The 15,393-nt window shown below is 50.0% G+C and overlaps 1 protein-coding gene across 1 annotated transcript in view; it reads right to left on the bottom strand.

The window, feature by feature from the left end:
* kcnk9 (potassium channel, subfamily K, member 9) overlaps positions 1-6,617 on the bottom strand; it is a 47,609-nt gene extending 40,992 nt beyond the window's left edge. The window contains exon 1 of the mRNA XM_056297958.1: positions 6,308-6,617. Within this exon, the coding sequence (XP_056153933.1) occupies positions 6,308-6,617 (310 nt within the window). The remainder of the gene's footprint in view (positions 1-6,307) is intronic.
* Positions 6,618-15,393: the final 8,776 nt, after the last annotated feature.

Here is a 15,393-nt window from a genome sequence, read left to right as displayed (position 1 = left end):
GTTCTTGGAGGCCCCAAGCAAATGCCTTCCTTACCTATTTGTACGTTACACCTTTGAGCATAACTTCACGGGGAGGGAAAGAGTCATGTTTCAAACAAATCTAGCACGTAACACGTTTATCTTTTTAGAGGAGCTTTGCAGTTTGTTGATGCCAACTTGTTTTCTCTTTTGTGGCTATGTTGTATGAGCCAAAGTAAGACAGTAGAAGTTCCTGGTTGTGGCATTCAATGTTTTATTCTTGTACCTTAGCAAAGCTATGGCTATTTCACTACTTGCTACAGTATTCCTGTACTTAGATGTCATTATCCTTGGCTAAAAGAGAAAACGGTTGAGGTAAGTGGGGAAAATGTTGGTGAACCAAACATTTATAAGACACTTTCCACCCTCTTTTAAACGCTGATGGTACGTAGGTGACGGTGTATTTCAGCTCAAGTTTTAATATGCAGCAATCCAAATGACGACCGTATTGTAGAGGTGGCATCACTATTTCCGTTTGTTTGCCGGGTGCAGAACATCTGTGCGAGTGATACTGCCCTCTCTCCAGACTTAAGGAGGATATGGGAACATGCCAAGGTGTTTGTGTTGCATTACTGTAAGCGTACTTAGGACAGCTGTCAGGGATTATGGGGTTTATGCTCCATTTGCAGTTCTGGGGTACACTTGCTATGCAGACCAGCTCGGAACCGGTGTTAAGGTGCATCACAACAAAGTCATTCTAGTTGCACAGGTTATTACCAGCCCCCCACCCCCCTCTCTCTCATCAGTTTTTAACTCAATTTTCTTCCTCACTGTTGGGTCAATGTGGCTCCGATCTGCCAGCTGCTCCGCCAAAAAAAAGGATAGCACCTGAAGCCAAGCCGTTGACTCACCAGAAGCACCACCGAGCATCAACTCACACCCACACCCAGGTAGCGGTGGTGGATAGGCCCCTCGCCCTTCATGTACACTGAAATGGACTGAGACTCGTCTAAGACTCAACGAATGTTTGCCCTCGGTTGTGGGGCCTGACAGAGTGGATCTTATGTGAACACGTGAACATCCGTCCATCCATTATCCACACCGCTCATGCTGCTCTCAGGGTGTGTCGGACATTCTTGTGTAAGAAGTGGGGTTGTTGTGAAGCATCCAGTGTGTTGGTGTAGTGTTGTGTGCCTGTCACGTCTCACTCTCAACCTTCACCGCTGGCTAGCAGAAATGCGCAGGAGAGCCGAGCGCGAAAGTCTCTCCCTGCCAGTGCACAGCCTCCCTCTCCAACAGCAAGCCCTATGTAGCGCCTCCTGGTGGCGACACGCGGTAACTGGGTGCACCTTGGACCCTGGCTGAACTACGAGGGACTCGGAGGAGGTCCGGCCCCTAGACGTGCAGTACGCAGGCCCACCGGTGTGTGGATATTCCCCGATGCCCGCGAACCACCCCCAGCTATGGGTTAAATAGTGCCACCTAGTGGATACCTCCGGAGAGGAATAGGCTACGGGAGTAAACCCCTACACAACGTCAACGACTACAGTGTTGTTTTTTTTGTTTTTCTTGCCCTTTTGTGTGTGTTTAAGTGGACGAGCACTGCTGGCGTCGCGTGTGGCTGCCGCTTCTCCCTCTCCTAGCCCCCCCCCACCCCACCCCCCCACATCCACCCCTGTATGTCTGTGTCGTCTTTTTTTCACCCCGTTTATTGTAAAGTGACTTTGAGTATTCATCATTATTATTATTATTATTATTATTATTATCATCATTGGGGTCGCGGGGATGCTGGAGCCTATCCCAGCAGTCATTGGGCGGCAGGCGGGGAGACACCCTGGACAGGCCGCCAGGCCATCACAGGGCACACACCCACACCCACACCCACACCCACACCCACAGGGACAATTTAGTGCGGCCGATCACCTGACCTACATGTCTTTGGACTGTGGGAGGAAACCGGAGCCCCCGGAGGAAACCCACACAGACACGGGGACAACATGCAAACTCCACTCAGAGGACGACCCGGGACGACCCCCCAGGTTGAACTACCCCGGGGCTCGAACCCAGGGCCTTGTTTGCCGTGCATGCTTCTCTTTGCTGTGCACCGATGTGTCTGTTGTCTCTGACAGACTGATGATGGCCACTTGTCTGAGAGCTGTGTACGGTCTGGGTAGACCGTAAAACTGAATCGCCCTTCTGGGATAAATAAAGTTGTCTGGATCTGAGTCATCTTTGTTAAAACGTGATAGTTTCATGTGAAGATCAACCAAAGGACCTGTGTTTGATTAAGTCAGTGGGCCGCTATAAAACATTATTGACATCAACAATTGAATCGACAAGTAGCATGGAAACAAACACTTAAGGGTGTGGTGGTGTTGCACCCTGACCTCTGACCCACTGCACTGTGCCACCACCTATGTCCACGCTAGGAAGACTGATAGCTCCGTCATGATAATGGGACACTGTCATGAGGTATCAAACTTGTGATAATGAAGACCAACAGTGCTGGGGGGGGGCACATGGGTTTCCATAGGGGTCGAGTTAAAGCTCGTTTCCTTTGACCCCGGTGCCATTAAGGTGGAGGCGGTGCTGCTCAGACGTGGTGGTGATCCAACACGCGTCTGAGCAGCAGGAAGACGTCACGGTCCACCTTCTGCTAGCGCGCAGGAGGTCCTCGGCGGCGGGGGGTACCGCCTTACAAATCCGGACATGGTATAGGAGTCGATTGGGATTAAAATCACTGAGCACCTCGACAACGGTCAGTGAACTATGAACGGAATTCGCCGACGGGCCCCGGGGACGACACGGGACTTGTACAAGACAAGGTTCTTGTCTTCCTCGTCACATAGTAGCGTGGACTGACCCAGCTGCAGGTTGCAGCTGCTCGACCCGTTTCCAGATGTCTGGTTGCTTTAGACAGCATGTGTATAAAACATAGCGCACAACTATTCAACATTACAGATAAACACAGAGATGTACATGAAGACAAAAGCCAGTTAGTTACACATTCGTAATGTCCAAATCATGGACTCCCGGGTGGCGTGGCAGTCTATTCTGTTGCTTACCAACACTGGGAGCGCCGGTTCGAACCCCCATGTTACCCCTGGCTTGGTCGGAACCAAGCCACAGCAATGCCGCATGTGCCACATATTGGCCAAAGGTGGCCATATTTGTTTTGTGATATTTGGGCCATATTCACCATTTACCACACGGGCCACTTCAGGGCCACATCCAGATCACATGTTGCCCAGAGCAACGCATCTTTGCCAAAAAAGGCCCCCGTTTGATTTGTTATATTTGGGCCATATTTGCTGTTATACATGTGGGCCACTTCAGGCTCACATCCATTTTGTCAGGGCCAGAAGAAGGCCACCGGTGCCGCATCATTGCCTGAAGTGGCCCACATCCGGATGCTATCTGGGTACAGAAGCCGGGTGTGGGTATGCGTCCTGGTCGCTGCACTAGCGCCTCCACTGGTCGGTCGGGGAACTCCTCTCTGTCAGGTGAAAAGAAGCGGCTGGTGACTCCACATGTACGGGAGGAGGCATGTGGTGGTGTGCAGCCCTCCCCGGATCGGCAGAGGGGGGTGGAGCAGCGACCGGGACGGGACGGCTCGGAGAGTGGAGTAATTGGCCAAGTGCAATTGGGGAGAAAAAGGGAGAAGAAGAAAAAAAAAGCACATGGGCTCCCAGCTAAGTGGTGCTGTGAACTCTGGAGACGGTGTGCACAGTTAAACTCCCAACGCGCTGATAAAGCACCGGCTTCTGTTCTAAGCGAGGATGAAGTCCGTTGTGGTTTATCTGGCTATAAATCATGGTGGATCTCAGAGGGCTTTACAGTCACACAGTGAGGAAACAAGTAGAAGAAAGTAGAAAACCTCCTCAATTCCTTAGACCCCTTAGGTGAGGGGAAAAAAACTTGTTTTGTGGGAGCAAAATGGGAGAAACCTCATGGAGCCCATTAGAAAGAGGGCTCGCTCCTGCAGGACAACAGGTGCCGAATGAGCGAGGAAGACGACGATGAAGGCACGTGACGATAACAACCAAACTAATCCGAGTAGAGGAAGGTGGATGCTGGGATGGGCCTGCATGCAGGACGCACAGGGTGCGCGCCTCCTCAGGCGAGAGGAGGCGAGGGGGGAGGGGAGAGAAGACGTCCTGTTAAGAGTTGTCTGTCCTGTCAGAGGACTTACTGGTGGTGCGCGTGGGGAGTCTGTTGTACCGCTAATCAAAGCGCTGGCGGTTCATTTGTGGGACTGATACCAAGTCTCACGGCGGCCCAGTGGTTGGCGCTATCGCCTCACAGCAGCAAGAAGGTCCTGGGTTCGAACCCCAGGCCGTCCCGGGTGCTTTTCTGTGTGGAGTTTGCATGTTCTCCCCCGTGTCTCCGTGGGTTTCCTCCGGGTGCTCCGGTTTCCTCCCGCCATCAAAAAGACACGCACGTTAGGGTTGATACTCCTGCCCGTGCCCCTGAGCAAGGCAATGGGAAGAAATACCTGGAACTGGTCCCCGGGCGCTGCAGCTAGGTCTTCATGTTGAGTGGCAGGGTTCATCATCATTTCTCTGGAGGAATGCTGTGATGGACCCGAGCGTTGTGGGATATCCGGGGTATTTATCATTATAGTTATCGGATCTCTAGGAAGTAACCAGGTTACACCAGGATGGTTTGGTATGAGAACACAGAGGCATGGAGACAGACCTCCCGGGTCTCCATGGTGACATGGAGATGGTGGTCACCACCTGGACACTGCCTGGCATCGCCCTCATCATATTCTCTCTTTTTATATATATATATATATATATATATATATATATATTGTAGCGAATTCGGAGGACAACGCAACCACAGGAACTGCCGCGGCCGGGACGCGAACCCGTATCGCCCGCACCGCAGGAGCCATCGCTAACCGCTAGACTAAAGGGTCAGACCCGCGAGCCAGCGGCCAGCGTGTCTTCTTATCCGTGCACGTTACAATATATATATAAAATTTTGTTATCTTGTTTTATCCTTCTCCCACTAAGATGTGTGAATATTTTTTATTTATATTCTTTACAGGGTGATGGTGGTCGCGTGGCTCGGGTCCTGGGCTGTTCCGGTGGCGTCTGGACACTGCTTGGCATCCTCCTCATCATATTCTTCATCCATCCATCCATTATCCGAACCGCTTATCCTGCCCTCAGGGTCGCGGCGATGCTGGAGCCTATCCCAGCAGTCACTGGGCGGCAGGCGGGGAGACACCCTGGACAGGCCGCCAGGCCATCTCTCACGCACGCACGCGCGCGCACACACACGCCTAGGGACGATTTAATACGGCTGATTCACCTGGCCTACATGTCTGTGGACTGTGGGAGGAAACCCACGCAGACACGGGGAGAACATGCAAACTCCACACAGAGGACGAGTCCCAAGGCTGGACTACCCCGGGGCTCGAACCCAGAACCTTCTTGCCGTGAGGCGACGGCGCTAACCACTGCGCCATCGTGCCGCCAATTAGTGACATTGGGCTACACAAGTAAATAAAATTGACTTGACATATCTTGCGCCTGCTGTCCCACCGGCTGCAGACCTCTGTGTCCAGAGAGCCTTCGCCCCGTCACCAGAGCAGGACGGAGTTTGTTGGGTGATTTGGATGAAAGAGAAAATGAAATTGATTTCGTGTTTTTGTTGCCCTTGATGTGACTAGCGTATCGCTGCATTTGGTGCAGCAGTTGCTTCTGTGTCTGTGCATGTCGTGCAGATAACTTTAAGCTGGCTTGGTCTGTACCGGAAGTCTTTGGAAAAGGAAAAAGAGTTCATGTATGTGATTTTTTTTTTTGTGGCACAGACAAATCAATGTGCATACACGAATCTGATCCATGGTTGTGTATTGCAGGCCAGTATGAGATTGGCACTGAAAATACACGACTCTGAAAGGAAAGCGATCAGCGAATCATTTGGTTAACAGGCTTCTGAGGATGAAAGGTGCTGTGAAAAGGTTGGGAACGCCCAATGGCCGACACGCTGACAGATAAATCACCATCATTATGCTTGCAAAATGCTCGTTTAGTTGTTGCAAATTTCAGCTTAACTCAAAATGATCATACCATTACCAGACAATCCATGTAAAATCTGACAAAAGCCAGTAATGACTATTAATGGATATGCCATAAACCCCTTACACAGAAATAATCTTTTCCCATCATGAATGAGCTAATCACTATGATTCAAGTAAAACAAAAAAAAAACAACAAAACACAATGCTTTCAGTGACTTGTGCTCAAATAAGAAATAATGGAATCCTCTAACTACCGTTCTGTATCGTCTACATACGTAGCAGTAAAACATCCTGTAGTACAGCTAATAATGTCACCAAGAGCTTCAAGATAACCACCAGCTTCTAGATAACCATCAGCTTCAAGATAACCATCAGCTTCTAGATAACCATCAGCTTCAATGTAACCATCAGCTTCTAGATTACCATCAGCTTCTAGATAACCATCAGCTTCAATGTAACCGTCAGCTTCTAGATTACCATCAGCTTCAAGATAACCGTCAGCTTCTAGATAACCGTCGGCCTCTAGATAACAGCCAGCTTCAAGATAACCATCAGCTTCTAGATAACCATCAGCTTCAAGATAACCATCAGCTTCTAGATAGCCATTTGACTTCTTGATAACCATCAGCTTCTAGATAACCGTCAGCTTCTAAATAACCATCAGCTCCAAGATAACCGTTCTAGATAACCGTCGGCCTCTAGATAACAGCCAGTTTCAATTTAACTGTCAGCTTCTAGATAACCGTCAGCTTCTCGATAACCGTCAGCTTCTCGATAACCATCAGCTTCTCAATAACCATCAGCTTCAAGATAGCCATCAGCTTCTAGATAGCCACCAGCTCCAAGATAACCGTCAATTTCAAGATAACCATCAGCTTCAAGATAACCGTCAGCTTCTAGATAGCATCAGCTTCTAGATAACCGTCAGCTTCTAGATAGCATCAGCTTCTAGATAATCCTCACTGTTGCCCCTTTTGTTCACGTGAGACTCTGGCCAACTTGTGCAAAGAACAAAAACACTTTCAAAACACTTTCACCGCCCATCAGACGCTGTCATCACAAACTAAAGAGCTTACATAAGTTTTGGACAAGTAGAGTACAGTGAAGAAGAGGAAGAAGAAAAAAAATCCAGTCCTGAATTGTGGTGATAATGTGTAGCCTACACTCAAATCAATCAATGTCAAGATAGGATTTACATGTACCACCCCGCCCTGCAGCCCCCTCACACGCGCACACACACACACACACACCAACAACAACAATCACTGTGTAGAACTCATGCCTCTCATCTGCACGACTTTGCCAAACAATTGCTGTCAAGATAATAGTGTGTAGCATTTGCTGCAGGATGACAGCTGAAGACAGACAACGTCTATTTTTCCAGTGCATCTGGCCAAACACATGTCCAACCACAGGACATATCTTCCGACTACCTCCTCACGACCAGCTCCATGTAAACGGGGTTCTGAGGAAACTAGATCAATACCACCGCTACATAAACATTTTCATTTCTCTCCCGACCTTACTTGTCCCTTAAAGCAACGCTCTCGGCGTTGCTTGAATTGTTTCCTCTGCTCTCCTGTGTGCAGATTCCATAAATATCCCAAAGACTGCATTCCGAGCTGGTTGCATGCAAACTAATACCTTTAAATGAATTTGATTCGTAATTATCCGTCTCTATGTGGACACAAACCACCAGAATATCAATCAAATTAAATATGTGATGAGAAATGCTGTACCAAGTGGCAACTGTACTGAGAATTACGCAGAACTGCCCCCACAGGCGCAACAGTGGACAATATTTAATTCTAAACACATTCACAACATTGTACTTTGTATAGTTGTGTCAGGTTGAAGGAGCTCTGGCAGCTTAAACGCTTTTACATCCTTTATTTTTCGCACGAACGGCGCCTATCACAGTATCAGTTGTTCAGCTGCCATGAAAACAGCTGGCTAGCGTCTTCATTGTCATCTTCATCACAATCTCTCAAAGAACCCGGCTTGGTCGGGTGTCCCTACAGACACAGTTGGCCGTGTCTGCGGGCGGGAAGCCGGATATGGGTATGTGTCCTGGTCACTGTACTGGCGCCTCCGCTTGGTCAGTCGGGGCGTTAGCCCCTAGCTAACGGGTCTGACCCTTTAGCCGAGCGGTTAGTGACGTCGCCTTGTGGTGCAGTACACCCCGTATCGAATCCCGCACCGGGCAAGAAAATAACCGGTTACATCGGTGGCAGCGGCGGGATCCGGAAGTGTGCAGATCCTCAGAAGTCTCTTCGGAGCGCGGGAATAACAAAACGCGAGGGCGCGCTTCCGGGGACGGTGACGACTGTAAACTACTAATAAGACACGTTAGCCCTCTAGCTAACGAGTCTGACCCTTTAGCCGAGCGGTTAGTGATGTCGCCTTGTGGTGCAGTACACGCCGTATCGAAAATAACCGGTTACAGTAAATACATGTAAACGTGATAGTCCGACTGAAATCGCACTAAATCGAATTTCTCGAAGTCGGACTAACACATCCTAGATAATGCGGTTGGGGATGGATTTACTACGCCATGTATACGCTTCGATCGACCCCGAACTGGCCTAGGCGTTCTGCGCATGCTCCATAGATCCCGCGGTCCAGTAGCAACCAGCTGAAAGGGGAAATATCGCCACCTACCGTACCGAGGTCGGACATACTTCTGTCAATACATTGATTCTCCCCCGGTTCTTGTATACTGGGACAACGACAGTAGTCCAATTGCACGGCCTAACCGAGCTATAACCGTAGCTCGACTTAGCTGTGCATGTAAACGCGCTGACAGTCAGGTGAAAAGAAGCGGCTGGCGACACGTGTGTCGGAGGAGGCATGTGGTAGTCTGCAGCCCTCCCCGGATCGACAGAGGGGGTGGAGCAGCTACCGGGACGGCTTGGAAAAGTTGGCTGTGACCCGAGTCACCTTTGGCTTTCATAGCGATACAACGTCTAAAAATACCCAAATATGTCTTATCATCCTCATCTCACTTATTACTGATGCTAACTGATCTTAACAACCTAGTTGTCGTTTCAAACGGGTCACTGGGACCCAAACAGAACGCAAGGCTTCACTAACACACGACACGATGCGCTGCGGGGACGCCACTTTGTGGTCTACCAGGTGGTCTTGGTTCACATATCAGACGGACTCCGGTGTAGGTGTCACGTTATCAGTGAAGCGCTCTGCCCACGTCGCGGTGTCAAACCCCCGGCACTGGAAAGTCAGCAGGAGGGAAGAGACTCACGCGCTCGTGCAACAGCTGTTTGACTTGTCCATCAAATTATTGGTGCGAAGACGCAAGACGACACGCGACTGAGGAGACCGACACGCGACCAAACAGTTACACTGTTTACAGTAGCAGGTGTGGTTCGCTCGTGATCCTCCTACACGTAAACGCCGGGCTGTGTTGTTGACACGCCTCCGTGTTCATGTTTGGATTTCCAGGCGTCGGACTGAGATGACCCCGCTGCTGCACTCCGGGCCCCGCCGCCCCCATCGGAGCAAACACAATCATCACACAATCATCACACAAACACAGTCACACAAACACAATCATCACGAAAACACAGCCACACAAACACAATCATCACACAGACACAGCCACGCAAACACAATCATCACACTAACACAGTCACACAAACACAATCATCACGAAAACACAGTCACACAAACACAATCATCACGAAAACACAGCCACACAAACACAATCATCACACAATCATCACACAAATACAGTCACACAAACACAATCATCACGAAAACACAGCCACACAAACACAATCATCACGAAAACACAGCCACACAAACACAATCATCACACAAACACAGCCACGCAAACACAATCATCACACTAACACAGTCACACAAACCCAATCATCACACAAACACAGACACACAAACACAATCATCACACAAACACAGCCACACAAACACAATCATCACACAAACACAGCCACACAAACACAATCATTACACAAACACAGTCACACAAACACAATCATCACACAAACACAGCCACACAAACACAATCATCACACAAATACAGTCACGCAAACACAATCATCACACAAACACAGACACACAAACACAATCATCACACAAACACAGTCACACAAACACAATCATCACACAAACACAGCCACACAAACACAATCATCACACTAACACAGTCACACAAACGCAATCATCACACAAACACAGCCACACAAACATAATCATCACACAAACACAGTCACACAAACACAATCATCACACAAACACAACCACACAAACACAATCATCACACAAACACAACCACACAAACACAATCATCACACAAACGCAGCCACACAAACACAATCATCACACAAACACAGCCACACAAACACAATCATCACACTAACACAGCCACACAAACACAATCATCACACAAACACAGCCAAACAAACACAATCATCACACAAACACAGCCACACAAACACAATCATCACACAAACACAGCCACACAAACGCAATCATCACACAAACACAGCCACACAAACGCAATCATCACACAAACACAGCCACACAAACACAATCATCACACAATCACAGCCACACAAACACAATCATCACACAATCACAGCCACACAAACACAATCATCACACTACCACAGCCACACAAACACAATCATCACACTAACACAGTCACACAAACACAATCATCACACAAACACAGCCACACAAACACAATCATCACACAAACACAGCCACACAAACACAATCATCACACAAACACAGCCACACAAACACAATCATCACACAAACACAGCCACACAAACACAATCATCACACAAACACAGCCACACAAACGCAATCATCACACAAACACAGCCACACAAACACAATCATCACACAAATACAGTCACGCAAACACAATCATCACACAAACACAGACACACAAACACAATCATCACACAAACACAGTCACACAAACACAATCATCACACAAACACAGCCACGCAAACACAATCATCACACAAACACAGCCACACAAACGCAATCATCACACAAACACAGCCACACAAACAGAATCATCACACAAACACAGCCACACAAACACAATCATCACACAAACACAGTCACACAAACACAATCATCACACAAACACAGCCACACAAACACAATCATCACAAAAACACAGTCACGCAAACACAATCATCACACAAACACAGACACACAAACACAATCATCACACAAACACAGACACACAAACACAATCATCACACAAACACAGACACACAAACACAATCATCACACAAACACAGTCACACAAACACAATCATCACACAAACACAGCCACACAAACACAATCATCACACAAACACAGCCACACAAACACAATCATCACACAAACACAGCCACACAAACACAATCATCACACAAACACAGACACACAAACACAATCATCACACAAACACAGACACACAAACACAATCATCACACAAACACAGACACACAAACACAATCATCACACAAACACCATCGGCAGGTTGTGTTGCGAGAGAGGCAGATACGGCCGAGAGTTAATATGCAGTCTTCTCTCTCCCCCGCCCCTCGCTCTCTTGCTCCCCCCCCCCCAACCCTCTTGGTCTCTCCCCCCCCCCTCTCTCTCTCCCCCCGAGTGAGAGAGTCTGGGTGAGAACACCTCTGGCCTGCCTCATGCTATCATCGCTCAGTGCCGTATAAGAGGCATCAGAGAAGTGCCACATTCTGTGCAATTAGTCACGAGAACGAATAGACTCAACTTGCCAGGGCAATCTGGACAGGGGGGGGGAGGCGGTACACAGTGTCACCATGGCAACCGGGGTCGGCCCCTCACGACAGCTGGTCTGAAACTGTTAACAGCGTTTCCATTTGTCCCCTTTCTCATACACACACACACACATGTGCAAACACACTTCTGGACAATTTCTTCTTCTTCTCTTTGCTCTTCTTTTTTTTATATAGTTGGTATCAGTTGTAGAAAACAGGGAGGATGGGGAACAGAGAGAAGGAAAACAGCGCAGGTCCACAGCGACGTCTGCAGCCACCGTTGCTGTAAATACGTGGTGTGTGTTTTAGCCTCCTAATCCACCCAGACGCCGAGTTGAACTGTGCGATTTAACCGTTTGTGATTGTATCGTCACGGGAAAGGTACTGCTGAGGTGAAACGAGTAAACGACTCCTCTCGAGTTCCCTGTCAGCGGATGACACGTCCGCAGGTTCGCAAGGCCTCGGGTCTGCAGGGCTTCAGGTCTGCAGGGCCTCAGGTCTGCAAGTCTGCAGGACTTCGGGTCTGCAGGCCCCTAGGTCTGCAAGGCCTCATGTCTGCAGGACGTCAGGTCTGCAGGCCCCTAGGTCTGCAGGCCCCTAGGTCTGCAGGTCTGCAGGACTTCAGGTCTGCAGGGCCTCAGGTCTGCAGGTCTGCAGGACGTCAGGTCTGCAGGCCCCTAGGTCTGCAGGTGTGCAGGACTTCAGGTCTGCAGGCCCCTAGGTCTGCAGGTGTGCAGGACTTCAGGTCTGCAGGCCCCTAGGTCTGCAGGCCCCTAGGTCTGCAGGTGTGCAGGACTTCAGGTCTGCAGGCCCCTAGGTCTGCAGGTGTGCAGGACTTCAGGTCTGCAGGCCCCTAGGTCTGCAGGTGTGCAGGACTTCAGGTCTGCAGGCCCCTAGGTCTGCAGGCCCCTAGGTCTGCAGGTGTGCAGGACTTCAGGTCTGCAGGCCCCTAGGTCTGCAGGTGTGCAGGACTTCAGGTCTGCAGGCCCCTTGGTCTGCAGGGCTGCAGGGCTGGCTGCACACCCCGGTCCATTCCCACACCGTGACGTGTCCCTGCAGCAGCACCGTGCACGCAACCTCAAGCATGGCAGGCTGATTAACCCAGATGACATCTGCTGAATAGTAAACTCGAGTGTGTTGCCGCCATCATCTATTGAGCTTACCAAATTAAAGTGTCATGCAGATGCTATATGGACGGCTGTGTACTACTTAGCATGAGTCAGGGTCAAGGGTCAAGTCCCAAGTAGTGGCTGGTTAAGCCAATGTGTGAAACCGATGTTAAACTGTCAGCTAACGCACCTTTCACAGCAGCACCGAATAATTCAGCGTTGCTGAGCTGACCGGCGATAACTGTGCACCAGTACTTCACTACACATCCATCCATCCATCCATCCATCCATCCATCCATCCATCCATCCATCCATCCATCCATCCATCCATCATCCAAAGGAGCCTATCCCAGCCATCTCTGGGGAGAAACCGGAGCACCCAGAGGAAACCCATGCAGACACTGGGAGAGCATGCAAACTCCACACAGAGGATGCCCCCCCCTCCCCCCTCCCAAAGGTTGGAGTACCCCAGGGCTCGAACCCAGGACCCTCTTTCTGTGAGGCGACCGCGCTAACCACCGCGCCACCGCGTCACCTTCACTTAACAACCACAACCATTAACCACAGCTGAGGAAGTACAGGCCGGAGCAAGGATGCAAAAACAAACAGCACCCATGAGCAAGTGTGTTGTTTTGCTTCATGACACGACAACTCCCGTGTGTTCAGCAACAGGTCACGTTTCTTGTGGCTCACGTCTCCCTTTGTTTCAGCTTGCAAGGGAAAACGGGAGTATTGGGTCCGCCGCGGCTCGAAACCGCTGATAAAGGCTGACATTTTCTAAAAATGACACACTCTGCGCGATTCCTTAATCAGTGTCGGGAGCTGAGTGTATAATGCAGCCGCGAAGCGAACACTCAGCCCATCTGGCTGCAGCGACAAGAGCGAAGGTGTCGGCGCTGTGCAGCCGGGGTTAGCTTAGGGGGCTGCATGTTGTGTGGGGTGGGGGCGGGCGGCATGGCTCAGGAGGTAGAGTGAGTCGTCTAGTAATCGGATGGTCCTTCAGTGCCGAAGTGCCCTTGAGCAAGACACCGACCCCCCCCCCTCCCCAACTGCTCCTGATGAGCAGGTTGGCGCCTTGCAGGGCAGCCTCCACCATCAGTGTACGGATGTGTGTGTGAATGGGTGGATGTGAGGCAGACGCCTGCGAGGAGCTTTGGCCGGTCCGGTGCTATCCCGGACAGCATCCGGATGTGGGCCACTTCAGGCAGTGATGCGGCACTGGCGGCCCTGACAAAATGGACGTGAGCCTGAGGTGGCCCACATGTATAATAGCAACTATGGCAATCAAATGTGGGCCACCTTTGACACATACGCAGCACGTGCGGCATTGCTACGGCTTGGTTCTGGCCCAGACCTGGCAAACAGGAGCGGACCGGCCAAACGCCATGGTTCCACGCGGTATGTGGGGTGGGAGTGTCGGTGTGGGGACGGTGTCCGGGGCCACAGTAGTTGTGCTATCTGGGCCATAAATGCAGTCGTGTGATCATCAGATGACTGTTGGAGGGGGTTTCCATCCCCAGCCTTTCAGTCCTCTTGTGCGGTAGAGGAACCCAAAGCCGTGGGACGTCCGTTATTTCCGGATCTCCACACGCCGCGTCACTGCCGTTCCACCAGTTTACCGTCTGTGCAGCGAGTGTGTGTGTGTTTTGTGTGTTTGTGTGCGCCTGAAACCACACCGTTAGCTGATAAGGAGCCGTGTTGTAGGAGCATATAATTGAGCCGGAACAACTGGAAACTTTAAGGTGACTCGCCTTAAATGTAATTAGCATAAACGCTGATTGATTTGAGAGCAGTCAGATTACTAAATACTTCTGATCAAGCAGCCGGGGTGAACTTGTTCATTCGATTTGGAAAAAACTTAACTCATTTGTGCGTCACTAATTGAAGCGATTTTGTAAATAGGACCAACAATTCCCTCTTTTTTTAAGTGCACGTGGCATGCACGCATGCGTGCGTGCATGCATGGGTGTGCACGCGTGTATGCACGTTGCATGCATGCATGCGCGCGCGCGTGTGATTGCGATAAAGTACTTGAACAGGAATACTACAATTGTATTAAATAAGCAGTAGTGTAACTGTATATAACTATAACGGTGCGGTGCTCTATGAAGCAGCACTCAGCAAGTTATAAGACCTGGTTTACTTCCGGACACACAGCATGTAGGGGTCCATCAAGCCTCTTTGGGGCGGGGGGGGGGACGGGGGCATGAAGGAAGGATCAGTGAGAGCAGCCTCCGGCCTGAGCTTGTGCTCCGCGGTACCTGATAGGAGTCTTAACGCGTATCTGAGCTCGTATCTGAGGACACGGCTCGCCGCGAGATAAAAGTGCTCATCTTCATTAATATGCGCACACGACTTCCTTCACGGGGCGCGAGAGAGAGAGAGAGAGAGAGAGAGAGAGAGAGAGAGAGAGAGAGAGAGAGAGAGAGAGAGAGAGAGAGAGAGAGAGAGAGAGAGAGAGCGCGCGCGCGTCTCGGCGAACTGAATAATGAATGTACAGCG

Source organism: Lampris incognitus, chromosome 18 (genome assembly GCF_029633865.1).
Source record: "Lampris incognitus isolate fLamInc1 chromosome 18, fLamInc1.hap2, whole genome shotgun sequence".
NCBI lineage: Eukaryota > Metazoa > Chordata > Actinopteri > Lampriformes > Lampridae > Lampris > Lampris incognitus.
Note: the sequence above shows the minus strand (reverse complement) of the source record. Positions and strands in the feature narration are given on the sequence as shown.